The sequence below is a fragment of the Sus scrofa genome, chromosome 11, assembly GCF_054392235.1.
Source record: "Sus scrofa isolate SSC_HxYL_T2T_F1_AM1 chromosome 11, Sscrofa_HxYL_maternal_Yorkshire_Landrace_v2.0, whole genome shotgun sequence".
Lineage (NCBI taxonomy): Eukaryota > Metazoa > Chordata > Mammalia > Artiodactyla > Suidae > Sus > Sus scrofa.
This window is the reverse complement of record NC_139393.1, coordinates 78328567-78356550: the sequence shown is the minus strand read 5'-3', so window position 1 is coordinate 78356550 and position 27984 is coordinate 78328567. Positions and strand designations below refer to the sequence as shown.

The window sequence follows — 27984 nt, the reverse complement described above, 5'->3', positions numbered from 1 at the left end:
TGACAAACTGCTGTATACTTCAAGCAGAATTAAAAGACTACTCCCTTCTTAAAACAAAGGTCCAAAACATTTACATGATTAAAAGTAGAAAACAAAACTTTATTGATGAAAACTTCGTAAAAGTTTCAGTATGAAGTAACAAAATCAGCAACCTAAAAATCTCTTTCAGTCCTTTGCATTTCAAGCAAAATACTCTCTTCGGAAAAATGCCCATTTCATAATACATATCCCCTTCTGTAGGCTAGGTGTGTCTGGGTGGATAAATGGATATAAAATTCAAAAGAGAAGAAAATGAAGTTATTTTAAAAATAAAAATCTGAACCCTCTCTTCGAGGTGTATTGCAATGTGGTTACCAACATATTCAGCACCTTGTAATAATCAAGTTACTGATTTGAGTCTTGGAACAGCCCCTGAAATGAAAGAAGAAGACATCCTAGTAGTTCGTGGATCACAGCTGAAGGAAAACTGACAGCAACGAGAGAGGAGCTCAGATACATGAAATCCACGCTTTCGGAACTACTTAACACTTAACTTCAAACAGCTAGTTGCCTACATGATTTTAAGAAGGAAACAGCCCAGAGTCTGGGATGTGAATAGTTGCCCTCTGAGTGATGTAGAATTCCTAACACATCCTTAATGCTGTTAGCAACACATGACTCCATATTGAGGGACCAGTCAGGTATCAAACTTCATCTCACAGGTTACCTTGGGTATAGAAATTTAGATGCCAGTGACCTTTCACTCTATCCCTAAACAAAGGTTATTGTAGACTTAGAGAAGTCTTTCAAGACCTAAAGTTCTGGTCAATATTTGACAGTAACATAGCAAGAAAGTCAAGAATACCTGAATCAATGCATTAAGTCGCCCATTTGCACCAACAGAAAAGATCTGTGTCTTGAGTCTTTTCTCTTTTGCCTCTTTATTGAGAATCCTGAGAAAGTTAATCAGGAAACAAATGAGGCAAGCAAGGTACTGCTAACAAGCAGAAAAATGCCTAGATTCACTACATCATTTTAAATGAGCTTTACCCACAAGAGAAAACTAAACTCAAGAGCGTCAATTGTTTTTTGGTTTTTTTTTTTTAAGGGCAGATAGTAGCTTACATTTTGAGCTTAGGAATAAAACTATCTGCAACAAATATCTGGGCATCAAGTCATAAGAAATCACTTCATGCTTAAGTATTTCAAATAATGATGCTATTGAACAAAATTGTGTTTGATTTGTTTCTATGTAATTTTATAGGACATTGTGAAACTGTCCAGAATTGTATATACTCTTAATTTTAAAAGGACAAAAAAAAATCTGTGCTTATCTGCTTATATTTCTGAAATCATCCATCAAAATCATATACAAGCTTATTGACTGGAGGAACTGCAAGACTGTGTTTGGTACCACAAGATCTGTTCCTATGTAATACAGACTTAAAACCTCACAGTGCTTTAATGCAGTCCCGTGTGGACCAGCCGTGTGTATACACCAGTCATCAGTACCAGCCTGGTCAGTCATTCCCATCATAATCACTGTAACCCTGGTAGCCACTGTTCCTTCTCTCATGGATGCTGGACATCTTTTTCCATGTCGAGTCCTGATGGAAACTAGCACTGAAAGAGCGGCCCAGACGTCCATGCTGCTTCTTAGAGATATTGTCCTCACTCTCAGATTTGGCAATTCCCTGGGCGTGTGGTGGAGGTTGTGATTCTTGCCTAATGGTTCCAAATGGAAAGTTCCAAAGGCCAAATCTCTGCCAGTGAAGTCTCTGGAATGCTATGATGCAATGCAAATTTCCCCCAACCTAAGAAGAAAAAATGTTGGGTTGAGAAAATGATGGGCAATTAAGTATACTAATATGTGGGTTCCTAAGAATTCCTTATGTTTCCCCCTTCACCTGCCTCAAGACAATACTTATCCTTTCAGGCATCATCGGATCACATTATCCTGCATCTTTCCTGGCCAGCTGCCTTTACCAAAATATAACAGTGCTCACAGGAGCCAAAACCCCTTCCCTGTCTCTCTACCACTCACACTATGCCCTCCCAAGTTGCCAAATGCAATCACCAAGGTCATTCCTTACCCTCTCCCTCCTAGGCATTATTCATGTCTTGGCAGGATGGTGGGGAAGGGATGTCTGCTCAATCCGCAGAACCTGCATTTCCCTGAGACCTACCCCCAGCAGCCTTGTTTGTACACATGGCTCTGACCTATGTAGGGCCAAGACTACAGAACTGGGCTGGAGGCAGGCTGGTCTTAGTCTAGACTGTTCATCGGAAAGGGAGACCTCAGTTGAAAGATGGTGATCTCCAGGAAGTAACTCATTAGAGGAGAAGAGAGCTAAGAAGAGAAGGAGCCAGACTAACTCCTTGACCCACGCCAACATCGTCTTACCTGGTACCAGTCCCTCCTGAATCCAGGCTAGACTTCTTGCCCTTTCCTCTTAAAGATACCCCTGTGTCCTGAAAGTCATCTTCACTTTTCTGTCTAAAATGTACTGAGGATCGACCATGATGGAAGATAATATAAGAAAAAGAATATATACACACACATATACATACATATGTATGACTGGGTCACTTTGCTGTACAACATCAGAAATCAACATACTTTAATTAAAAAGTAAAATAAAATGGTCTGCACTGGGTTTCTGTTGCATACAACCTACATGCTCAGTAAAACAACTACATTTTGACCAGTTAAGAAATATTTTCAGGAGTTCCCGTCACGGCTCAGTGGTTAACAAATCCGACCAGGAACCATGAGGTTGCGGGTTCGATCCCTGGCCTCGCTCAGTGGGTTAAGGATCTGGCATTGCCATGAGCTGTGGTGTAGGCTGCAGACACGGCTCGGATCCCGCATTGCTGTGGCTCTGGCGTAGGCCGGCGGCCACGGCTCCGATTCAACCCCTAGCCTGGGAACCTCCATATGCTGCGGGAGCAGCCCAAGACATGGCAAAAAAGACCAAAAAGAAAAAAAAAAGAAAGAAAAAATATTTTCAAATACAATGATGTTCTTACCTTCTTTGTTTTTCGATACTGTAGCCCCCTCTCTAAGTGCCGGATATCTAGATATTCAGGATTCTGAGTGTTTAGGTCAGTAACGATATCTGCCCATCTATAGTTGAAATAAAGCACAATATTCTCTAAGTTCAAAATACCATAAAGCACAATTTTCTTTAAGTTCAAAATACCATAAAGCACAATTTTCTTTAAGTTCAAAATACCACAGTAAGGGAACTTTTCCACGCGTGCAATCTGCTACCGTATTACTATGGCAGTGATTCTCTTACCGCAGGATTGTTCTATCTACTAAGCTTCACTGCTTTTATGAAACTATTGCCAAGGTTAAAACGGTTACTCTTCATGTGAAATAAATATTTATCAACCCATTAGATGACATCCTGCAAACTAATATAGAAACATTCCATATTTCCTTTTTAATTAAGTACATTTGCAAAAGCATTATAAGTTAATATGCCTTTACTCACAGACAACATGACTGTATACAAAATCCAAAGCAATTACAAATTGCTTTGTATTGCAAAACGATTACTAGAACTAATAAGGTAATTTGGTAAAGATGCAGTATTTAAGGACTATACAGAAAAATCTGGGAGTTCCCATCGCGGCTCAGTGGTAATGAACCCAACCAACTAGGATCCATGGGGATTCAGGTTTGATCCTTGGCCTGGCTCAGTGGCTTAAGGATCCGGTGTTGCCATAAGCTGTGATGTAAGTCACAGACGCAGCTTGGCTCTTGCGTGGCTGTGGCTGTGGCTGTGGCCGGCAGCTGTAGCTCCAATTGGACCCCTAGCCTGGGAACTTCCATATGTGGCCCTAAGAAGCAAACAAAAGAAAACAAAAACCAGTGTATTTTTGTACACTGCCAGAAAATAATTGGAAAATGAAATGTTTTAAAAATCAGTTTGTAGGAACAATATTCAATATCTTGGAATAACACAATGGAAAAAATCTGAAAGAAAAAATATATAACTGAATCACTTTGTGGTACACCTGAAACTAATACAACTATAGTTTGATTTTAAAAAATCAATTTACAACAGCATCGAAAAATATACACACATAGAGAAATTTTAACAAAATGCATATAAGATCCTATGCTGAAAAACAGAAAACACTGCTGAGAGAAACTAAAGCTCTAATGTTTGGAAATACAGTCTATGTTCATAGATGAGAAGGCTATTGTTAAGATGTAAATTCTCCCCAAACTAAACTGTGGATTCTATGGATTCTATTCTAATCAAAAGGCCAATAGACTTTTGCGCAGAGATGGGAAAAAAGGGAAGAGGGATGTTAACATACTTTTTACAGTGAATAGCAGGATGTTTTCTACTTGATTCTCCAATTAAGATCCAATATTCTACTTCTTGCGGTGAGAGGGGTCCCCTGCTAAATATAAAATACATTCACAGTAAGCTTCATACAGTCATTAACCCCCTTGAAAAATATTGCTTCAATTAGATATGAATAAAAGATGCATGGAAGTTTATGTAAAAAGAGCATTCACTAACACTTCAACACCAAGAGTTTAAGGCTTGAGCAAATATCTGAAGGCCATTAAACAGAAAGCATAAATCGAATTTAGGTCTTGATCGCCTATTACCAAATATAGGGCTAAAAATGTTGAAATATACCACCTCTCAGCATCTAGGAGGAAAAAAAAATCCTAGCATGCTACCACCAGTATCCTTTAGCTATACTTTTTCTTTCCCTTTGCATTCAAAAAGTTTCAAAAAGCATCCTAAAAACAAAATCCTAAGGCACCAATCCTGGAACTTTTAAACATACTAATGCCCTAATCTCACCCCTGGAAATTCTAATTCAAGGAGACGTGGAGTGCAGCACAGGGAAGATTGACACAGCTGTCAAAGCATCCCCAGTGGTTCTTAGGTCCAGGCAGAGGTGGGAAGATCTCCTCTAAAAGGTCCAAAGTAGGAGAACCCACTTGTTCACATTTTACGTTTGACAGATGTCTGGAGTAAGGTGAAGTTGCAGGGCCAAACCATGTAAAACCACAGTAAACTTCACCACCACAGAGAACATTCCAGAATCTGGAGAGACCACATGATTTCCCTCTTCTCATTCACAAAAATACAACATCCAGCTTCCCCGTTCTCTGGGCTCGCTGCCCCCAACAAAGGCCGCATAGCCTCCGGTCTCAAAGAACCCTCGCTTCCCCAGATGACCAAGGCCTGGTTCTCCCAGCCTGACCTTCAGCCCCTTCCTCCTCCCTCCTCATTTACCAATGCCACCCACCCGGGCAGAACAATCCACAACACAGCGGAGCAAGAATAACCGTGCCTATCAATCCATCTCCTCAAAGCACTCATGGCTTCTGCTTTCAGTACCCTCCAGTAAGACACTTCTTCTGCTGCTTTCAACTGCCCTGGCATTATCCCAACCCCTCAGGAAGAAAACTCGCTAAGGAGGAAGAAAGCAAAAGCATTCAGTCACCCTCTCTTATTGATGGGCTGTCTCTTCTAAAAGGATACAAATTTACCTGCACGTAAATATACATATTTAATAAAAGAGAAACCCTGGATCAAGCAAAGGAACGAATAGAATCATTAGGATAACATAGTTCCTGACACTAGAAATAAAAATGGCCCCTGGCCTTCTTGTAGCCAGGACAGGAGGGGAACCCTGATAAGTTTCATGTTATTCGCCATAAGAAAGGAAGTGCTTTATAACATACTCCAACTGGAACAATCTTCTTGACACTGGATTCCATAATACATTTTCCCCATGGGATGTTGGATGAGGTCACGGAGACACACTATGCAAAGTCCTTTGCAACTGCTTTACAATAAACATAGAAGTGATTTTTCAAATGACTTTAGCCTGTCATGACTCTGAACAACAGTATCTAAGTGGGTCATGTACAAGCACAATTAACCAAACACAATTCTGCAGAAGATTAAGCAAAAATGTCTAAAAGAAGAGCATTACTTGATGTAAGGAAAGCAAATCACCAAAGTCTGCCAATATCTAAGCAACCAAATATTTCTTAGATGCTTCCACAGCATATTCTCCTGGCAGAGTATTCACATGAAATAAGGAAACGCTTACCTGAATGCTTTATTAGCTTTAACAGGGGTTGCTTCAAAGCCAATTGGACAAAAATAATGATTTTGGCAGTGGTAGATATAAGCTAGTGATTCATCTTTCAATCCATGAGTTAACTTCGACAAGGCTCCGGAAGCTACAAAAGGCAGAAACAAATCAACTGAGGGACCATAAAGCACCGTCTATGCTTTGTGCCAATAACTGGTTTCATGACAGAGAAGATATATCTTGGAACACACAGACATTGCTGGGAGGTAAAAAAATTATCAGTAGGTTTTACCCTTTGGACTGAAACTCAGATGATCTGAATACCAAACTAAAAAACTGAAATACATCTTTGCTTACCAACATCTTCAAATAACACATGTGCATGTGGACAAAATTTAATTACCATGCAGAAACTAATACCTAGTGTATACATCAAGGGTCTCACAGCTTCTCTGGTTGTGCACATCTGTCACTAGAAATTTTCTGAATAAGCATGCCCATCACAAGCATGTTTGTTTATCAGCTGTGTACATACACTACTGTACTAACATGTCTTCATAAAAGAGAGACATGGAGTTCCCACTGTGGCGCCATGGGATCAGTGGCGTCGCTGCAGCACCAGGATGCAAGTTTGATGCCTGGCCCAGCAGACTGGGGTAAAGGATCCGGCGTGGGTACAGCTGTGACATAGATCACAACCGTGGCTCGGATCTGATCCCTGCCCAGGAACTCGATATGCCGAAGGGCAGCCAAAAAGGAAAAAAAAAAAAAAAAAAAAAAGGAAAGAAAGAAAAGGAGAAAAGGAGGAAGGAAGGGGAAAAGAGACAAAAGGGAAGAATTTTAATTATGTTAAAATGTAGACATTCCAGTGTGTCTTTCCCATGCAGCTGTGATCGTCTTGCACAGGGGCCATAATGTGGACACCCCAATTTGAAGACCACTGAGGGGTGTGGATAAACATAAACTCCAAACAGCTTCCAAAAATGAAAACTTTCTCCCACTAACACTTACTTCGATCCTTTCTCTAAAAGTCACAAAAGCCAGAGGAACAGCTTTCACAAGCCAAATGATAAGAACATTTCTAGAAACGAGCTGCTAATACCACAGCATCCTCTTATAATTGCTTCTCCATGTACCTCCCCCATGGCCGTGTGTATTAGTTATGAAGTAATTTCAAACATATTACCATAAAAAACAAGTTTTTACCAGCCCTCAATACTTAAGGCCATTAACTGAGGTTTCATTAACTTGCATCTCCTGGAAGAAACTAAATTATTCATGAATGAATAGCCCATTACAAATGGAAATCTTAAAAATAGTTGAAGTAGTTGAAAGCTTTGCAAGACATGGTTTTTCTGATTGACTTTCTGGCCACTGAAATAGCTCAAGACCAAGAACAGCAGGTCAATGGCTGCAGCAGCGCCAAGGAGGCGGGACCCCACCCCCATCCTGCAGACACAATTTGTGACTTCCACGGAGACAGTAACATTTCTGTCTTAACCTCTGTCTCCACGGCGTCAGCTAGATTTTTACCATAGGTTTGTACGTCATGGCGTACTGCTAGAGCATGTTTGCATGCAAGGCAATCTTTGCTGCTACAACCTCTAGTTCATAATGATGAGTCTTTCTGCTACTTTGGGTTGAGTTTCCGAGACAAATTAAAAACTGGCAGCCAAGGGCAGCTCTAAATGAAGAACGGTAAGAAGTGAAATCCAGAAGGTGGTCAATAGTTCAAGTCCACAGTTGAGCCTGACTATGGAGATGATCCAAGAAAATAAGCCAATGTCAATAGACGGATGCAGAGTCCTCAGAAATTCAATGAATACTGAAGATGTTGACACAATAGTTGGTTTAGGCATGACTCCTGAAATCTTTTTGAAAATTGTGGAAATGCCAAGTAAAAAGTTACCCGAAACAACTAAAACTTTTAATGAAAGAATTTTTACTGTAACTTTTTTTTTTGTGTGTGTGCTTTTTAGGGCTACACTGGAGGCATATGGACATTCTCAGACTAAGGGCTAAATCAGAGCTGTAGCCCCAGCCTACACCACAGCCACAGAAACTTGGGATCCACCAGCCCCGAGGCACAGCCAATAGAGTTCCGAAGACTCAAATGAGGGCAGTTTGAAAAAAAAAAATCACTGAATTTCCTATGAATGAATGAATAAGGTCATGATAAAGAAGCTAGATAGCACTAGTTCTCAGACTTGACCATGAAAGGCTTGGTACATATTGCCGGTACCTGCCCCCTCAGTGACAGACCCAGTAGGCATGGGGTTGGGACCAAGAATTTGCACACTTAACGAGTAACCAGGGAATGTTGATACTTTGAGAGCCAAGGGTCTAAGATTAATAGGAAAGTTTCATTTAACTCAATTTAGGAAGCAATTTATGAGCACCTACTAACTACATCAGCATCTGCAGGAAAACAAAAGACGAAGACTGCTGCCCTTACAGAGAAGATAAAACAAGTAACTTTGATAGAGGGTAGAATAAGACAGTGCCACAAAAAAGGGATAGAATTCAAAGGAGAAAGAGCGCGTCAGGGAGTTCCCCTATGGTGCAGCGAGTTGAGGATCTGACATTGTCACTGCAGTGGCTCCGGTCGCTGCTTTGGTGCAGGTTCAGTCCCTGGCCAAGGAGACTTCCACATGCTGAGGGTGCAGCCAAGAAAAAAAAAAAAAAAGAGCACATCAAGAACTGGGGTGCCAGGAGTTTCCGTCGTGGCACAGCAGAAACGAATCTGACTAGGAGCCATGAGGTTGTGGATTTGATCCCTGGCCTTGCTCAGTGGGTTGTAGATCTGGTGTTGCTATGGCTGTGGCGTCGGCTAGCGGCTATAGCTCCAATTGGATTCCCAGCCAGGAACCTCCATGAGCTGCAGGTGTGGCCCTAAAAGGTCAAAAGACAAAAAAAATAAAATAAAATAAAAGTGGGGTGGCATCCACGACAGAACATAATCAAGTGGCAGAATTTTAACAATCCAGACAGAGGAAAGAGCATGGGGAGAAATCAGAAGTACTGAAGGAAGGCTATAATTGAGGAAGAGCACGAGTCGCGTTTGGAATGCAGGCTACAACAATGAGTCTAGACAGGCCTACCGTAGGCAGCCCCAGAATTTCATGATAAGGTCAGAAAAAGATCACCCTCAGAAATAAAAGAGCGTAAATACAGTATTTAATACACAAAGGGGGTCATCCCAGAGAGTGATGCTATCTAAGAGGCGACATGGAAATGTGTTACAGATGGAAACTACGTGCCGAATGAAGTTGAGACTAGACGAGGGGAGACAGAAAAATCTGACACTTATACAAGGCAACCAGCACCAAATGCAGAGCCATGATCGCATGCTGCAGAGAAAGCAGAACACAACTGAGAATTAGCCCGCGTGCTCTACCTCGAGGAGCCGTGTATGTCCTGAGCATCCAAGGAGACAGTTCTGGTGCCTTAGTGTATTTCTCCCTCTAAGTCAATATATCAGCATTATGATAGTCTCTGAATTTGCTTAGTATGAGTTTGTTCTGTAAAGCTTGATCATCTATCGGAGAACTCTAGAGAAATCTAGAAGAACTTACTAGTGTGTATTTTTATACCTTCAAGGCAAGGACAAGGACCAGATTCTCGAATCTAGGAACACAGTATCATCCTGCAAGGCCTGTAGTCAACTGACATCTTTTAAGTACAAGTACATGGAGTTCTCATTCTGGCTCAGTGGGCTAAGAACCTGACTAGTATCCATGAGGATATGGGTTCAATCCCTGGCCTCTATCAGTGGGTTAAGGATCTGGTGCTGCTCTGAGCTGTGGTGCAGGCAGGCAGCTGTAGCTCCAATTTGACCCCTAGCCTGGGAACTTCCACATGCCAAAAGTATGGCCCTAAAAAGCAAAAGAAAAGTTTAATTGGAGTTCCCGCTGTGGTGCGACAGGATCAGCAGCATCTTGGGAGCAGTGAGATGCAGGCCCGGCTCAGAGGGCTCAGGACCCAGCGTTGCCACAGCTGCAGCTTAGTTCACTACTGTGGCTCGAATCTGATTCCTGGCCTGGGAACTTCACATGCTAGGAGGTGGCCAAAAAAGAAAAAAAAAGAGAAGAAATTTACAGCAACCATTCTTCTCTTCCTCCCAAAAAAGAGGAAGGAAGGAGAGAAGAGGTTGTGTATCCTATTCCTCAAAGGAAAAAGACGGATGTATGTTGGAAAGTATATCCTTTCTTAGTTTTTAAATTCCTGATCCATTACCGAGAGAGCTTGTGTTGACAGCCTCGGTGGAAACAGAAAAAATTACTCACACACCATTTAAAGGTGCTCTTTCCACAGAGAGAGGTCCCCGGCAAATGCACAGGATTCAGGAAAAGCTTATGTTTATTGAGTCTTTACTCTTTGTGTCAAGCAAGGGGTCAAGTGTATTACAAATATGTCTGCCCATATCTTCACAGTGACCCTGTGGGGTGGGTGCAAACAAGGAGGCAAAAGTGGACACTGGTTCAGTGAGTGAGGGTCTAAGTGCCTTGATTAAGGTCACAAAACCAGCAAAGCACAGAAACCACCATGTGGACTCCAAGTCCGCCTGACTCAACAATCAACTTGATACACCCCGATAAAAGTCAACAGAAATCCGGGAGTTCCCGCTGTGGTGCAGTGGAAACAAATCTGACTAGAGGATGAGGGTGAGGGTTCCATCCCTGGCCTCGCTCAGTGGGTCAGGGAACCAGCATTGCGGTGAGCTGTGATGTAGGCTGGCACCTGTAGCTCCAATTCGACCTCTAGCCTGGGAACTTCCATATGCCCTAAAAAAAAAGGCAATAAAACAGAAGTACATCCGACTCTATGTTCAGTCTTTGATCTTGATAAATCATCCCAGCTGACGGACTCCCTGCTCGATCGAACTACAGTTAGGCATCCTCAGCAGGCTTGGATGCCAGGTGTCTTCGTCCATCCTGGCTGCATCCAGCTTTAGCGAGAATCCTGCTAAAGTCGGTTTAGAGAATCCCCAACCCCAAGATCTGATCAAGGTCCTCATGCTTCATCCTCGATGCCTAAGCCCTTGGCCTGCCTCTTACAGGAATCCTGTTAGACCAGAAGGGCAGGAGCCCCCAAAGTCCCCTCTGGATAACTCCCCAGATGTCTTTGTCGTTTTCAGGGTTGAGCCCGACCCTCTTCCATACCCCCAGGTCCCCCACCACGACTGTCTTCAATAAAGCTGTCTTCACCCTTTCAACAAGTGTCAGAATACAATTCTCCTTAACGTTGAATTGCAGGTTTCCAATCGTCAGGTCGAAAAAATGATTGTGAAATTTTTAAAATGGAAATTGTCAAGGAATGCAAATTCTTTAACTAGCATCTAAATAAAACAATCCTTCGGATCAACTCCATGACTCTCTGTCAGAACCAAGACCCTTCTATAATAGAACTTTGTCACTTTCACAGTCCATTGTTCAGTTGTTACATGTTATTATGCAGGTCCCATATCAAATATTCTAAAGTCCCTGCATTCCCTGTGAGGAAGAGGAACTGCAAATTCCACGTTCTTCCCAAACGAGTTTTAGTAGCAGGCAAGCTCATGCAAACACACACACACACACACACACACACCATGGACCCAAACAATATAACATGCTAAAGTAATGTTTATGACATGTCTTGAAGTTTTCAAAATTCTTGAAGTTTTCAAAGTTCTATGTGCAGGAGTTCCCTGGTGGCTCGGAGATTAAGGATCTGGCCTTGTCACTGCCATGGCTCTGGTGACAGCTGTGGCACGGGTTCGGTCCCTGGCCAGAGAACTTCTGCATGCCAAGAGTACAGACAAAAAAAAAATTAAAGTTCTATGTGCAAAGATGAGAAGAGCTAAAAATACTAAACTATATATTGAAAAGTACCCTACATATATACTATTATCTATTATGATTTTTCCTTGGATAAAGAGCGACAGACTGTAGGTAGGGTTTATATCACATCCTGTACATCAAAACCAAGCTTGGAGATGGATCCCAAAGCACACAGGGGTGTGTGTGTGTGTGTGTGTGTGTGTGTGTGTGTGTGTGTGTGTGTGTGTGTGTGTGTGTGTGTGTATACATTGTCTATCAGTTTACCTACCTGTTTCTCCAGCTGTTTTATTCTTCCCATGAGGTTTATATAGAACATAAGAGCATCCTTTTACATGGAAATGGTCGTTAATTTGTCTAAACCACCTGAAAATAACAAGAAGATTCACTCTTGACACTCTTCCAACTCCGGAGAAATGCAGGCAGAGCTCAAGTCTGGCTTATCTACCAGAATTTGGATCCCAACAGCTGGCTATATGGTTTACTATTAATGCACATACAGCATTATTCTTTTGCAGAACTAGAATTAAGGCATGGACTCTAAGCAATACATACCTCATAAGTGTTGTATTTCCAGTAAAAGGGCCGAACCTAATATCTTCAAATGGGGGTTGAAAGCCCAAAATATGTAAAGCTTCTTCTTGGGTGATAGCTGGAAGACTACAGAAGAAATAGTGCCTTTTATTTTACAATTCTAATCATGTGCAAATAGAACCTGTCTCGATGGTGCTATGTCTGTCTGATGTAAACAATTTTTGTAATATTTTTAATTTTTATCAAAAATAATGCATGTGTATATTTTTAACTAAATAAGTGATAACAAAATACAGTGGCTTTTTTTCCCAATTTGTGAAAAAAAAAATCTGTCCTTAAAAACCTACAATTATAGAAAAAGCCACACGGAATAACTTTTGAATTTAAGAGTTTAGAGACACCAATAAATTAACATACTTACCTTCCGGCCCCCATTGTGCTATATAAGAAATTCCAACAAGAAATTAATGAGGAGATACCACAAGAAGTCTTGTATTGTGGCCGGCTTATGCAGTACCTGAGAAAATAAAAAGACTCTTTTCCTCGGTTGAATAAATACAAAACATGCATACAGAAAAAGAACACCAGCAGCAATGGAGAGTGTTAACATAATGAAAACTTTGATCATTTAAACCAATGTCAAACCCTTATGCATGTAAAGTATGTTTATATTTATCAAACACATTATAAATGCATAACAACAGCAAATGTGTTTTAAGAAAGATGGCTAAGTATGAGCAACTACTAGCTAAAATGGATGTTATCCAAACCAATGGAAAAAAAAAAAAATAAAGATACATACATCTAGACACCCAGTACTAAAATTTCAATGTAGTGGCAAGTTCAATTGTAGGAGTTTTGAATACAGGCTGGGTAATAACCCTTTATCAGATGTGATCTGCAAATGTTTTCCCCCACTTTGTATGGGTTGCCTTTTCACTTTGTTGATTGCTTCTTCTTCTTTTTTTTTTTTTTTTTTTTTAGGGCAGCACCTGAGGCACACGGAGGTTCCCAAGCTAGGGGCTAAATCAGAGCTACAGCTGCTGGCCACAGCCACAGCCACAGCCACATCAGAGCCAAGCCGCATCTGTGACCTACAGCACAGCTCACAGCAACACCAGCCAGACCCCTAACCCACTGATGGAGGCCAGGGATCAAACCCGAAACCCCAGGGATCCTAGTCAGATTCCTTTCCACTTCGCCATGAAGGACACTCCTGATTGTTTCTTTTGATGCACAGAAGTGTTTACCTTCGATGTGGACCCGTTCGTCTGTTTTTGCTTTTGTTATCTGTGCTTTTGGTGTCATGCCCCGGAAATAACTGACAAATCCAATGTCATGAAGCTTTTCCCCTGTTTTCTTCCAGGAGTTTTATGTCTGACGTTTATATCTTTGATTGATTTTGAATCATTTTCTGTATGATGGGAAGTGAGGGTCCACCTCCATTCTTTTGCATGTGGATATTCAGCTTTCCCAGCACCATTTTCTGAAAAGAGAGCCCTTTCCCATCTCGGGGCCTCAGCACCCTGGCACAAGATTATTTGCCTGTTTATATGAGTGTTCATTTCTGAGCTCTATCCTGTTCCATGGGTCTATCTGTCTGTCTTTATGCCAGTACCACACTGTCTTGTTTACTGTAGCTTTGAAATATGTTTTGAAATCAGGAAATGTGTGGCCTGATGCCACTGTCACCCCACCACTGATTAGTCAGTAGTTGCAGAGGGAACAATGTGGGCTAAGGCTGTCACCACCTTACTCCATAGCCACTCCCAGAATCTCTAACATTGTCTGACCAGACACCAGGTACCTTCTGATGGGTTACAGTATGAAGGACACAGAGTCACCTAGACTATTCTTGCCCCAAATGTTCAGCTGGAATCTAATCAAGCCTTTACATCTAACTTCTATTTTACAGGTATAGATATTCTATGAATAATTTACACAACCAGCAGGAAAGACGTCAGACAACTTGGAGAAGGGTCTGACGGAGACTGTTGTAGGTTTCGTTTTTGTTTTCCAAGCCACCGTTGCAATCTATGCCTCAGCTGCGGCAATGCCAGATCCTTTAACCCACTGTGCTGGGTCAGGGATTGAACCTGAGTCCTAGTGCCAATCCTGTTGCACCACAGTGGGAACTCCTGAGACTAACTTAAAAGAGATTTATGGGCCACAGCAAGCACAATATGTAGTTCACAGTGGGTCCAAGTCTGAACAATCAAATATGAAGACATTTTCAGAAAAATCTGAGAAATCGGAATTTAGCCTGGAAATTAGATACTAAGGACATATTATTAACTTCATTAGGTGTGTCAGTGGTATTGTGGTTAAGTAAGAGGCCCTTGTTCAGAGATTACCATCGTCTGAGGTCTAATACTTTCCGCTGCTTAATATCTTCCAGGGGAGAATACTGAGGCCACTCCCTTTGATGTCTTCCTTTCTTATCTGAAGTTTTTTTCTTGGAAATTTGTTTCTTTACATTGCCTAGAATACAAGAGTATAAAAGGAAGTAAGATGAAGGAAGTGGCCACGGTAACACAAGTAACTACCTAACAAAATGTAAAAGTGACTGCCACTCAATCTAAAAATGATTATTCGCAAACACATTGAAGAAATACAACTATCTTCCAGAATACTCTCCTACCTTAAAGAGAGAAAGAGAGAATAAAAACAAATTTAAAAACCGTGACTGTTATTTCCTGCTAGGATCTATTATTCCAATGCCTGAGCTAGCCACTTAGCGAATAAAAGAATCAATCACAAAACATTCAGCTACAACTAGAAAATCAAATAACCAACAGTAAACTATTTAACTGGACCACGTTCCAAAAAATGAATCCTTTCTGTAAAACAATAAAACCACATTAATGTAACTCTTGGGAAAGTAAAAGCAGTAGATTCAATAATCCCACGATGTGATGTTTAAAAATAGCCCCAGACCTCCAGAGACCACAAAATGGATTAAGAACCATGCACACGAGGACGTTATTAAAGTGCAACTTTAGCTCCAGAAGCCAGAATGGAAAATAAAGTCTCCTTTTTGTGTGTAAGTATGTGCATGTGTGTATGTGGGCACACGCACACGTGCACACACACCCTCTCTCTCGAAAAGGCACACACCATAGATAACAGTGGTTACTGTGGAGAGGACGGAAAATCAGGAGCCACACAAAAGGGACACAAAGGTAAAGTGAGACTTTACACTGTTTAATTTTAATACCTTTTATTTCCAAGCCTCATTTCACTAAATCGCCGTTAACATTTCAGCTAACTATGTCCAAACACTTTAAAAAATCTCTCACACGTGTTATAAATAAATCTGTTATAAAAATTAAATGAAAACTAATATTTTAATTTTGAGTTATTCATAACTCATAAAACATAGATTATACAGATGTCTGCCTAGAAAACAAACGTAGAAAAGCATCCACTTGATTCGTTCAAGAAGCTCTACAATGAAGCCAACTGCAACTCAGACGCTATTGCTACACAGAGAATTTCTCAAATTATTTAAATTGTTGTGGTATTTATACACAATGGAATACTACTCAGCCATAAAAAAGACCAAAATAATGCCATTTGCAGCAACATGGATGGAATGAGAGACTCTCATACTAAGAGAAGTAAGTCAGAAAGAGAAAGACAAATACCATATGATATCACTTATGTCTGGAATCTAATATACGGCACAAATGAATCCTTCCACAGAAAAGAAAATCATGGACTTGGAGAATAGACTTGTGGTAGCCAAGGGGGAGGGGGAGGGGGAGGGAGTGGGATGGATTGGAAACTTGGGGGTAACAGATGCAGACTATTGCCTTTGGAATGGATGAGCAATGAGATCCTGCTGTGTAGCACTAGGAACTATGTCAGGTCACTTATGATAGAGCATGATAATGTGAGACAAAAGAATATATACATGTATGTGTAACTGGGTCACCATGCTGGACAGTAGAAAATTGACAGAACATTGTAAACCAGCTATAGCGAAAAAAATAAAAACCATTATATAAAAAATAAAATAAAAAAGAAAAATACAAAGCAAATGAACAAACATACTGCAACAGAAACTGACTCATAGATACAGAGGATAAATTGGTGGTTGCCAGAAGGGAATAGGGAGGGAGAGGGATGAGTGAAATAGATGAGGAAGGTTAAAAGGTACAAATTTCCCGTTATAAAACTAATAAGTCATGGGGATGTAACACATAGCATAGGGAATACAGTTCCTAATACTGTAATAATTTGGGGGGTGACAGATGGTAACTAGACTTATGGTGATGATCATTACATAATGTATAAAGATGTCAAATCAGTATGTTGTACACCTGAAAGTAATATGATTTTGTAAGGCAATATACTTCAATTAAAATAAAACTACTTGATTTTTAAAAAACAATAAAAATGTAAAAACACACAATAAAAATAAATAAATAAAATGTTATACTGAACACTAACAAAAAAACAAGAAGCAAGCACTCTTTTTTAAAAATTTTATGGCCGCACCTGCAGCCAACGGAAGTGCCCGGGCCAGGGACTGAATGTAAGCTGCAGCTGCCGCAACAGCGGATTCTTTAACTCACTGCACAGAGCCGGGGATTGAACCCACGCTTCTGCAGTGACTAGAGCCACTGCAGTCTGGTTCTTAACCCACCGTGCCACAGTGGGAACTCCAAGAATTTTTTTTTTTCCTCTTCCCTCTAGTTACTCTTCTTCAGCCTTCACAGAAACACAAGATTTCTCACCAAGCTGAACATCCACTGGCCAACATGAGCAAAATCTCATTCTGACAAGTCTCTTTCACTAATAAAATAAATCTTCAACAGTGAGAAGCTAGAAAATGTACTTTCCACCATTTCTGAGATGTCTTCACTGCCCCATAATGATTCAATTCCCTTAGTAATTTTCCAGCCACTTACGGTTTTATTTCATTTATTTTATTTTTTACTGAGGCATAGTTAATTTACAATTCTGTGTTAATTTCTGCTATATAGCAAAGTGATTCAAATAGATGTGTGTGTATTCTTTTTTAAAATATTATTTTACATTATGGTTTATCACAGGACACTGAATATAGTTCTTATGCTGTCAGTAGGGCCCTGTTTTTTATCCCCACTTGGAATTTTAGAGGCTAAGGAAACCTGGTTATCTGTGACCTCCGCAGCCCACAGAGTCATCTGTACCCACATACACTCCTCTAAGGCTCACTTGAGCCTTCTCTGTGTTCTTCTAGCAAACTCCAATGAGCCCCTGGGATAAAAAAGCATAGACGTTCAGCAGTTCTCTAGTGGCACAGCCAGTTAAGGATCCTTCATTGTCACGGCTGTGGCTCGGGTCACTGATGTGGCACAGGTTTGATCCCTGGCCCAGGAACTTCCACATGCCGTGGGTGTGGCCCATTTAAAAAATTAAAATTAAAAAAATAAATGTTTTTTAAAAAACATGTATGTTCCAAAGGAGCATCCTTCACAACATTCCCCAGCCTGTCATACAGAGAGCTTGTCCCACTAGCAAAATCCCATTCAGTCTGAGGCAGGAAGCTCTGTCAACGTGGAAGCCACATTTGAGCAGGAAGCATAATAGAGAGAGTGATGATGCCTGAAGATGTCTGTCTCCCCATCACATCAACTCCAGTAACCACTGTCCCTCGTCATTGTCATATTCCTTCTTTCATTCCTTATCCTGCCTGCCCATGACTCCCCACCCATTTAGCCCCCAAATGAAAAAGTGTGTGTGTGTGTGTGTGTGTGTGTGTGTGTGTGTTCACCACACTGGCTTTTAGAGAAAGGTATGAGGATAGCACATAAAAATAGAACACTCATCACATTTTTGACTGAAGGAACCACAAGATAGAGTTCCAGGCAATTGCTGTCACTGGAATATGACACTGGGGGACCCCAGAAATAACAGAGCCAGAGAAGGGAAGACCCAACTTCTGTGTACAAATTTGACCCAAATCTTAGGCTGACCCCTGAACTGTGCAAGCACCGAGCAGACCCCCAACAGCACACTGAGCCTAAAAGAACTGAACGGAGACTTGAGATGTCCTCTGGGGACAGTGGGTGCAGTTTTCGTCCAACCAAATTAATTGCCGCTAAAATGAAAAACAAACAAAACACTCTTTGGGGGAACAGATCAGAATCTGAAATCACCATAATATAACATCTCCAATATCTAGGATACAATCCAAAAGTCCTGAAAATGTGAGGAAACTGAAAAATGTGACATACTGTCAGAAAAAAGATAAGCTCAACTCTGAGATGACTGGCAGATGAGGATTTTAAAGTGAGTATTATAATTATGCTTTATGAGATAGATAAGATACTCCAGTAATGAACTAAAAGATAGCAAGTCCAAGAAACTATTTTTAAAATGTAAATTCTGGAACTAAACTAAACACTATCTGAAATAAACAATTCACTGAATATACGTGACACCTATCTTTAAGAGATGCACTTTAAATACAAAAAGACACAGGTTGAAAATAAGCAGATGGAAATTTTAGACCAAGCAAACACTAGTCAAAGGAGAGCTGGAGTAGCTATGTGAATGTCAAACGAAGCAGTTTGCAGAACAAGAAACACTGCCAGGAATAACGAGGGATGTTTCATGATGATGCAAAGGTCAATTAATTTATCAGGAAGAAATAAAAACCATAAACGTGATGCACCTAATAACAAGGCTTCAGATTACATGAAACAAAAATGCACATAATTAGGAGTTCCCGTCGTGGCTCAGTGGTAAACAAATCTGACTAGGAACCATGAGGTTGCAGGTTCGATCCCTGGCCTCAATCAATAGGTTGAGGATCCGGCGTTGCTGTGAGCTGTGGTGTAGTCCGACGGCTGTAGCTCCAGTTTGACCCCTAGCCTGGGAACCTCCACATGTCGTGGGAGCGGCCCAAGAAATGACAAAAAGACCAAAAAAAAAAAAAAAAGAACATAATTAAATGGAGAAACGATAACTCTATAATCACAGTTGGAGACTTTCAACATCTCATTTTCAGCAACTGACAAAAATTAAGTAAAGACATAAGACATGTCACTTAAGAAGACGTGAGAGACATATTTAAACACCTTCAATATCTATACACCCCACGACTCCCCAGTGCACCTTCTTTTCAAGGCAACGGAGAACATTCAGCAACAGAGACCATATGCTGACTCGTGAAACAAGTCTCGGTACATTTAAAAAACTGAAGTTATGTGTGCTCTATCTGCAATGGAATTAAATCAGAAATCAATATTTAGAGAAACCCCACGTATCTGAAAAGTACCTAGCATACTTCTAAATAATGTCCACATCCAAAAGAAATCACAAAAGAAATTCGAAAATACTTCAAATTAAATGATGATTTTTTAAAAGTGTATTAAAATTTGTGGACTGCTGCAAAACAGTACTTAGTGAGCAATTTAGAGCATTAAATACCTAAAGGAGAAAAATTTTTTTTTTTTCTTTTTACGGCCACACCTGCAGCATATGGAAGTTCCCGAGCCAGGGGTCAATTTGGAGTTGCGGCTGTGGCCTATGCCATAGCCACTGCAACACCGGATCCCTAACCCACTGAGCAAGGGCAGAGATGGAACCCACATCCTCACAGAGACTTTGGGTCTGAGTCCTTAACCTGCTGAGCCACAGCAGGAACTCCTTGAGGCAGAAAAGTCTTGAATCAAGAGATAAGAAAATAGAGTTCTCATTGTGGCTCAGTGGGTTAAGAACCTGACATAATGTCCATGAAGATGCGAGTTTGATTTGACTGCTAGCCCAGGAACTTCCATATGCTGCAGGTGGGGCCATAAAAAAATAAAAAAGAGGTTAGCAAATGAAGGACAAAGTAAATCAAAAGTAGAAAGAACCAAAAAATGGCATTAACCAATGAAATAGACAATAGACAATTCAGAAAATTAGCAAAGCTAAAAGGCGGTTATTTGAAAAGACAAACAAAACTGATAAACCCTCAGCTAAGGGAAAAAAAAAAAAAACATACATTACCAGCATCAGCTATGAAAAAGGAGTTACCACTAAAGACCCTGCCGATGTTAGAGGGATAAAGGGGACTGTTAGAAACAACTTTATGTCAACACCTTGACAAGATAGATGAAATGGACAAGCTAAACTTTGACAGAATTGATGGGAATCAAGACAACTCCATACTCATTAGAGATTTTTAATACTCCTCTGAAAACCCCACAGAAAACAGGAGAGAATACTTCCCAATAAGTTCTAGGAAAATATGAAAACTATTACAGTATGAAAAATATTACAGACCAATCACCCAAAACTAGAGACACAAAGTGAAATTCCCCGGATGCCCCCCAAATTACTAATTCACATAACGTTCTGTGAAACAAGCTGGTTTTGCAAATGAATGAATAGATCAATGGAGGTTTGACAAAATGATCAGAGAAGCCTAAAAGTAAAGTACAAACCTGACTTTTTTGCCTTTTTCTTACTGTGCAATTTTATCCAAGCAACTTATTCCCTCTATGCCTCCATTTCATCACCTATAAAATGAGAGCTACCTCGCAAAATTCCTATATTACTGTGAGTACAAAAAAAAAAAAAAAAAAAAAAAAGGAGTGAAAAGCATGGGTATCTGCTCCAGAACCACCAGAATGCAATCATGGCAGCCTCTTAAATTGTGCAGTACACAACCTACTCGGCGGTACCCAGAGACCCTGCTAAGTGTTCAAAAGTTTTTAACAACAGAAAAGGCAAAATGATATATAGTAGAAAAGAAAACTAGATGTTTCATTGAGAAATATGAATTCACATGGCTGCAAAACTATGAACCACTATATTATTCTAGTCACCTCCTTAACAATTTCTAAACTACTGACTACCTATCTGTAAGAGTGGTGTTTTACAGCACTCTTAGATTTGCTCAAAGCTCTCAAAATGCAAGGGTTATGTTTGAAGTTTCCAGTGGCAACACATTAATGAACTAAATGTTCTGTGCTCAAGGTTACTTACTTATTTTTGGCTGAGGCATGCAGTGGCTTCATGTGGCATCTCAGTTCCCAGAACAGGGATCAAACCTGGGCCACAGCAGTGAAAACGCCAAGTCTTAACCACTAAACCACCAGGGAACCCCCCCAAGGTTATTCTTTTTAACTACAATGACAAGCAACATGACAGTAATGTCCTTCATTTGATATTATAAAAAGAAAATATTTGAGTTCCCTTGTGGTGCAGTGGGTTGAGGATCCAGCATTGTTACTGCAGCAGCTTGGGTTGCTGCTATAGTGTGGGTTCGATCCCTGGCCTGGGAGCTTCTACATGTCGAAGGCGCAGCCAAAGAAAGAAGGAAGGAAGGAAGGAAAGAAGGAAGGAAGGAAGGAAGGAAGGAAGGAAGGAAGGAAGGAAAGAAAGAAAGAAAGAAAGAAAGAAAGAAAGAAAGAAAGAAAGGAAGGAAGGAAGGAAGGAAGGAAGGAAAGAAAGAAAGAAAGAAAAGAAAGAAAGAAGAAAGAGAGAAAGGAAGAAAGAAGAAAGAGAGAGAAAGGAAGAAAGAAAGAAAATGTTTAATGGCAAGTTTAAACAAGATATACTGCTTGCTTTCTTTTTTAAAAATTAATGTATAGTTGATTTACAATGTTGTGCCAATTTCTGCTGCACAGCAACGTGACCAAGTCATACATATATATAAATACATTCCCTTTCTTATATTATCGTCCCTCATGGTCTGTCCCAAGAGACCCAAATATAATTCCCAGTGCTGTACAGCAGGACCTCATTGCTCATCCATTCTAAATGCGAGAATTTGCATCCACTAACCCCAAACTCTCAGTCCATCCCACTCCCTCCTGGCGACACACAGAAACTTCATGGCTCCTTCCTTACCTGATTTGTGTTTCAAATTCGTGGTCACTCCATCAAATTCAGATTTATCAATTTCCCATGCGAGAGGTAGCTTGCCCAGGCTGTTGGATAAGTTTTCCAAGCTGTTTTCTTCCTTGTAGATGATTTCCGATGTACCGGTCGGAGAGCCAATGAATCTTGAGGAATGATTTCCAGCAGATAAAGAGGTATTATCAGGCAGGCAGGAAGGGCGGGTTGAATGTGGAGTTTTATAGATTGAGGTCGCCTGGTTGAGAAAGGCATAGTCCGAACAGATGGCGTAAATTTTCTCCCGCGTGTGGGTCACGGGACAGCTCCACGGGTAATGACCATCTCCTTTGGGACCCAAGGGTTCTCCTGGGGTCCGAGTGCAGAAGGACGACGTGGCAGCTTGCAGATTCTCGTCCGGAGACCTTCGCTCCGACCTGCACTCACCATTTCCGGAAGCATCTGCCCTTTCTGCTTCTGCCACGTTCGGCATTGAATGCAACGAGGAGAGTGCTGTCACCAGGAAGACGCTGCCGCGCTGTCTCAGTCTCGCAAAACAGCCCTGCCGAGTGTTTACAGCATTTTCCAAACACGTGAGAGCTGCAAAACGGTCCCCTAAGAAAAGAGGGAGAAGAAAGAAAGATCAACCATCCACCAGACGGTACAAAAGTGCTACAAAATATTTTAAGGGTTCAATAAATATTTTAAGGGTTTCAATAAATATTTATTTTACAACTACTACCTGCCTCAGTCACAATCACTGACTATCTTATTAGAAACTGTTTTTAGGAGTTCCCGTCATGGTGCAGTGGTTAACAAATCCGACTAGGAACCATGAGGTTGTGGGTTCAATCCCTGGCCTCACTCAGTGGGTTAAGGATTCGGCGTTGCCGTGAGCTGTGGTGTGGGTCGCAGACATGGCGTGGACCTGGTCTTGCTGTGGCTCTGGTGTAGGCTGGCAGCTGCAGCTCCCATTAGACCCCTGGTCTGGGAACCTCCATATGCCGCGGGTGAAGCCCTAAAAAGACAAAAAAAAAAAAAAAAAAAAGGATTAACAGAAGATGAAGAAGATGATTCCCAAAAGAGCTCTGGAGTCTGTGAGGAAAAATCAGTAAAGATACAGCGTGTCCTTCTAGAATTTATGGAACAGAGCTCCATACAAGTATTCCACATATCCTAGAAAAGATTTGATGTTCTTTCTTTTGAGGAATGTTTTCTCTCTAGTCAAACCTCCAGGCATTGATTATTTTTTTTTTTTACGTATTTTGTGCAGAAATTCTAGTTATTTACAGAAGGAGGGCTGGTTTGGCAGGAGCTTCACCACCAGACATGGACCCTCCAGGGGTCTCACTTTGGAAACTCTCCTTTGCTTTTTGGTCAAGCAATCCTCGGAGGCGGTGCAATGGATCTCTAGACGGGACGCTTTTACGCTTTCTCCTTCCTCCTCATCTCCTGGTGTGAAGTGATGGTGGAGGAAGCTTCAAAGAAGATCCGTACCTGACATTATACAGGCCAAACCCAGGTTACTCTGATTCTTAGCAAAGCATGTTCTGCTGCTTCTCTGTTATCCTCATGCCTTTCACTAAAAGCCGTGGGTAGAAGGAGGTCTTATTCTGGCCATGGGGTGGTGTGGGTGGGTTGTGGTAGGTGGGGCATGAAACAGCATATGGTCACAATAAAGGGCAGTGAACAAAGGCTCAAGAAGGAGTTTGCATCATGGCTCAGTGGTTAACGAATCCGACTAGGAACCATGAGGTTGCAGGTTCAATCCCTGGCCTCGCTCGGCGGGGTTAAGGATCTGACGTTGTGGTGAGCTGTGGTGTAGGTTGCAGAGGCGGCTCGGATCCCACGTTGCTACAGCCGTGGTGTAAGTCGGCAGCTACAGCTCCAATTAGACCCATAACCTGGGAACCTCCACAACCTGCTCCACGTGCCGCAGGTGTAGCCCTAGAAAAGGCAAAAAAAAAAAAAAAAAAAAAAAAAAAAAAAAAAAAGAGGCTTAGAGAGACAGAAATGTTCCAGTCTCTGCCTTGTTATCTCTTCATCTCATGTTTAGTTCCCATTTTGACAGAGCTTTTTTCTTCAGATTAATGGAATTTTGCCTGTGGCACCAGCTCTCCGTGGGGCAGCTTGGGGATGTTTGAAGGATGCTAATTTGGGACGTATGGAGCAGCATATTCTTATCAGAAACACAGGGATGGAAGTTTCCACAGGTGAAGGATCCAGTGTTGCCGCAGCTGTGGCCACAACTGCACTGGGGGTTTGATCCCTGGCCTGCGAACTTCCACAGGCTACAAGGGTGGCCAAAAAAAAAAAGGAAAACCACTGTATTTGTGTATAAAAGGTAAGACTGAGCTTCCAAGAAGCTAAAGCAAGAAAGAATATAGCACTTGATTAATAAAAAGTTTAGCAGTCTCCGGTTTTGTTTGTTTCTGTTTGGGCTTTTATTTTTTATTTTTTTCTTTTTTTTTTTTTTTGTCTTTTTGCTATTTCTTGGGCCTCTCCCACGGCATATGGAGTTTCCCAGGCTAGGGGTCTAATCGGAGCTGTAGCCACCAGCCTATGCCAGGGCCACAGCAACGCGGGGTCCGAGCCGCGTCTGCAACCTACACCACAGCTCACGACAACGCCGGATCGTTAACCCACTGAGCAAGGGCAGGGATCGAACCTGCAACCTCATGGTTCCTAGTCAGATTCGTTAACCACTGCGCCACGACGGGAACTCCCTGTTTGGGCTTTTAAATAACAGTCACTAAACATGAGTGATCTCTTTGGTGGCACATTTACAAAAAAAAAAAAAAAAAATAGGGCAAAGATCATCAACAAAAGGGCAAGCAGTTATATTGTCAATACAAGTCAAGCGTAAACTTGGAGCGATATGAAAACTTTCTCACTTGAACCACGGTTTATGGACATTTCTCTTGGAAAAACTGTAATATTTATACATTTTATCACCTAAGTAAAACAAATTACAGAAAAACATTGCAAAATGCCAAAAGACTTCACCCAGAAAAGGACACTTAGTTGCACCCGGTGACCCGAACACTGCCGATGCTGGTTTCCTTTCCTGACTATCTGTCTGACCCATGGCTGTCTCCCCTCTGAAGTCACAGCTCCCCGAGGCTAAGGGCGCTGGCATGATCTGCCATCAGGGTTTTGTACCAGTGAGCTAAGCACCCGTTATTACTGATTACAGCATCATTACGGGCTCAATGACTTGTAAAGACAGCCTCAGGAAATGCACTAAACGGCCTGCAGCTCTCCTGGTTTTGTCCCAGTTTTTATAAACCATTCCCACCCCTAGCTCCCCAAGTTGACACTTCTAACCTGACCTGTGCATAGATACTGGAGACTAAAGCTTACACACAATTATGATCGTTTAACTTCTCTGCCTAAAACCTTCTGCTCTCGGAACAAAAAGCCAGCCCTTACCTGGCCACCGATCTCTTTCTTCCACCTTGCCTTCCTCTCCCCCACAGACCCCCTTTCAGTTCTCGGAGGACTGTCTCCTCCCACTTCCCCTCCCTTATTTAGCTAATTCCCATTATCCTCAGATGTCAGCTCAAATGTCACTCTCTGGGAGATGGTGTCTTTGCTCCTCCAACTAGGCCAGGTCACCCTGTACAAATGCATGCCCTTTCCTTCACAGACCTTACCAGGGTGAAATTCTACTTTATGTACCAGGGTGTGTTTATATGATGAATGTCTGCCTCCGGCAAGTTTGGCTTTCCTGTATTCCCAGGGTGCTGTGTAGAAGTCTCATCAACAGATATTTTTTAGTGCTCCACCAGGTCAGGCATTACGGTAAACCAACATTAGGAACCTAGATTCCAGGAGGGCTTACCAAGTGTGGCCTTAGCAATCAAGGACTGGAGTTCTCTTTTTCTCTTCCCTGGCTCTCATCTGTGAGAACTGAGGTTCCCTAATGCAGTAAATGAGGCGATGCTATATGAAGATGTACCGCTAAGAACGACGGCAGCACCTAAGGCTCAATTTAATGAGCACTCATAAAATCAGATCACGAGCAACAGAACTACTGTTTGACTGTGTGCCCACACAATTTTATAAAGTGGCCAGCTTTAAATGTCCCGTTGGAATAACGATCCTGAAGTCACTGGAACGAATTGTTCTGCACAATAAACATTTGCATGGCGAGGGTGGATTATTCGCCCGAGGGTCAGATCTCGGTCCTTCCTCCCCCTCCAACCCCCAGCCCCTCCCCACGCCCTCCAGGCCCTTCCTCCGACAGACCTGAACCCCTTCCCGGACAGAGGCGCCGGCCTCCTAAGGATATCCGGAGTTCCCCGCGCTCCGGGCCAGCGTCGAGCTCAGGCTGCGGGACGGCGAGCCGAGTTCCCACCGCCCTCCTCTGCGATGCTCGCGGCGCCGCCGGGCTCGGAGGCCGCTGGCACCGAGGCGACAGTCGCGCAGGCAGGTCTCCGCCGCGCGGAGCCGCTACGCGCGGAGAGGAAGGAGCCGAGCGCGGCTACGCCCCCTGCCCGCGCAGCTCCGAGCTCTCCGCGCCCTCCCGAGGCCGGTGCGTCCCAGGGGCAGGAAGCCGGAGTCCTCGACTAAAAAGAGCCGGCGAAGGCCCACGTGTTGTCCGCCCCCAACCGGCCCGGGGGACCGAGGACGCTGGGGTGCTCCCGCCGCCCAGGCAGATGGGACGCGGGCAGTCACTGCTCCTGGGCAGAAAGAGGGACTCCGATTCGAGCTTTTGAACGCACGAACCGACATCATTACTGATGACAACTGCCCAAAAGAAAACCGTCAAGAATCCCCCGTCTTAGCCTCTGCCCAGGCCCGCTTTGGCTGGCGGTGCCACCGGCCCATCAGAGTTAGAGGGCAGCTGGCAAGGTTGAGAGAAAGGGGCAAGGGGAGGAGGAGGCTCCCGGTACGATTTCGGAGCTGACCGTGAACCCTCCCGTGACCACGCTGGCTCCGGGTGTGCTGGGGAGAGGGGACGGCCACCGCACGCTCTGGGCCCGGGCCCTGCTGAGCGTGGCGTGGAGACTGGCGCCAGACAGGAGCCACCGGTATCGCGCAGGCCCCTCCAAACCGGGCTTTGTTCCCAAGAGGACTCGTCCCTTCTCTCCCTGGCGCTTCCCTCCACCCTGCGGCCCGGCTCTTCACCCCACCTCTTCCCAGAAGGACAGGCACCCACACAGTGGCGTCCACCCGGATGCCCATCGGCCTCAGGCGAGGCCTGCGTCCCCGGCCACGCAGGAGGCGATGGCGGCACAGAAAGCAGGCGGGCGGCGGCAGGCCTGGCCCGCGGCGCTCGGGAGACCCGCGGAGGGCCCAGCGTGCAGGGTGCACAGGCGCTCGCTACCACCTCGTCCCCTGCCCACAGCCCGCTATACCTCTGGCCTGTCCGGTGGGGTCGGGTCGCTGCAGCCCGCGGCGAAGCCCGGCAGTGGTCCTGGATCACAGCTCCCAGCGCGCGGCCCGCGACGCGCCTCTGGTTACCCTGGAGCGGGCGTCTCTCGTCCCATCGGAGCGCGCGGGGACAGCGCCCTGACTGCTGTGCCGGGCGACCGATGGTCAGATATCATTGACAACACCTTCCTTTCACCGTGTTTTACACCTGCCCTCTGCACGTGCGGAGATATGACGACAATTTAAAACAAAACAAAACAAAACCTTAGCTGCGCCTCCAGACCCACGCGCCCTCTATTAAGCGCCTACTGCTGATCTCTCCGCTGAAAGCGGGGACCGCAAAGTAAATAAATGAGTGAGATGG

At 42.9% G+C, this 27984-nt stretch overlaps 1 protein-coding gene across 8 annotated transcripts; it reads right to left on the bottom strand.

Moving 5' to 3' along the window:
• Positions 1–78: 78 nt before the first annotated feature.
• On the bottom strand, positions 79–27973 carry BIVM (basic, immunoglobulin-like variable motif containing). 8 transcript variants are annotated; one of them, XM_084981078.1, is made up of 11 exons: positions 27380–27430; positions 23739–24188; positions 22257–22856; positions 14774–14900; positions 12841–12936; positions 12441–12545; positions 12157–12251; positions 6082–6214; positions 4315–4401; positions 3010–3106; positions 79–1793 (listed from the first exon to the last, which is right to left on the bottom strand). In XM_084981078.1, exons 2-11 carry the CDS (start codon positions 23743–23745, stop codon positions 1500–1502), a joined length of 1641 nt encoding a protein of 546 aa, XP_084837204.1. In that variant the 5' UTR covers positions 23746–24188; positions 27380–27430; the 3' UTR covers positions 79–1499.
• Between the last annotated feature and the right edge of the window lie 11 nt (positions 27974–27984).

Excerpts from the sequence above, each read along its gene's own strand:
- BIVM (XM_084981078.1), bottom strand. Across the intron at positions 14,901-22,256 it reads GAATTTGAAACACAAATCAG|GCAATGTAAAGAAACAAATT; the intron begins GTAAGGAAGGAG and ends CTTGTATTCTAG. Across the intron at positions 1,794-3,009 it reads AGTATCGAAAAACAAAGAAG|GTTGGGGGAAATTTGCATTG; the intron begins GTAAGAACATCA and ends TTTTCTTCTTAG.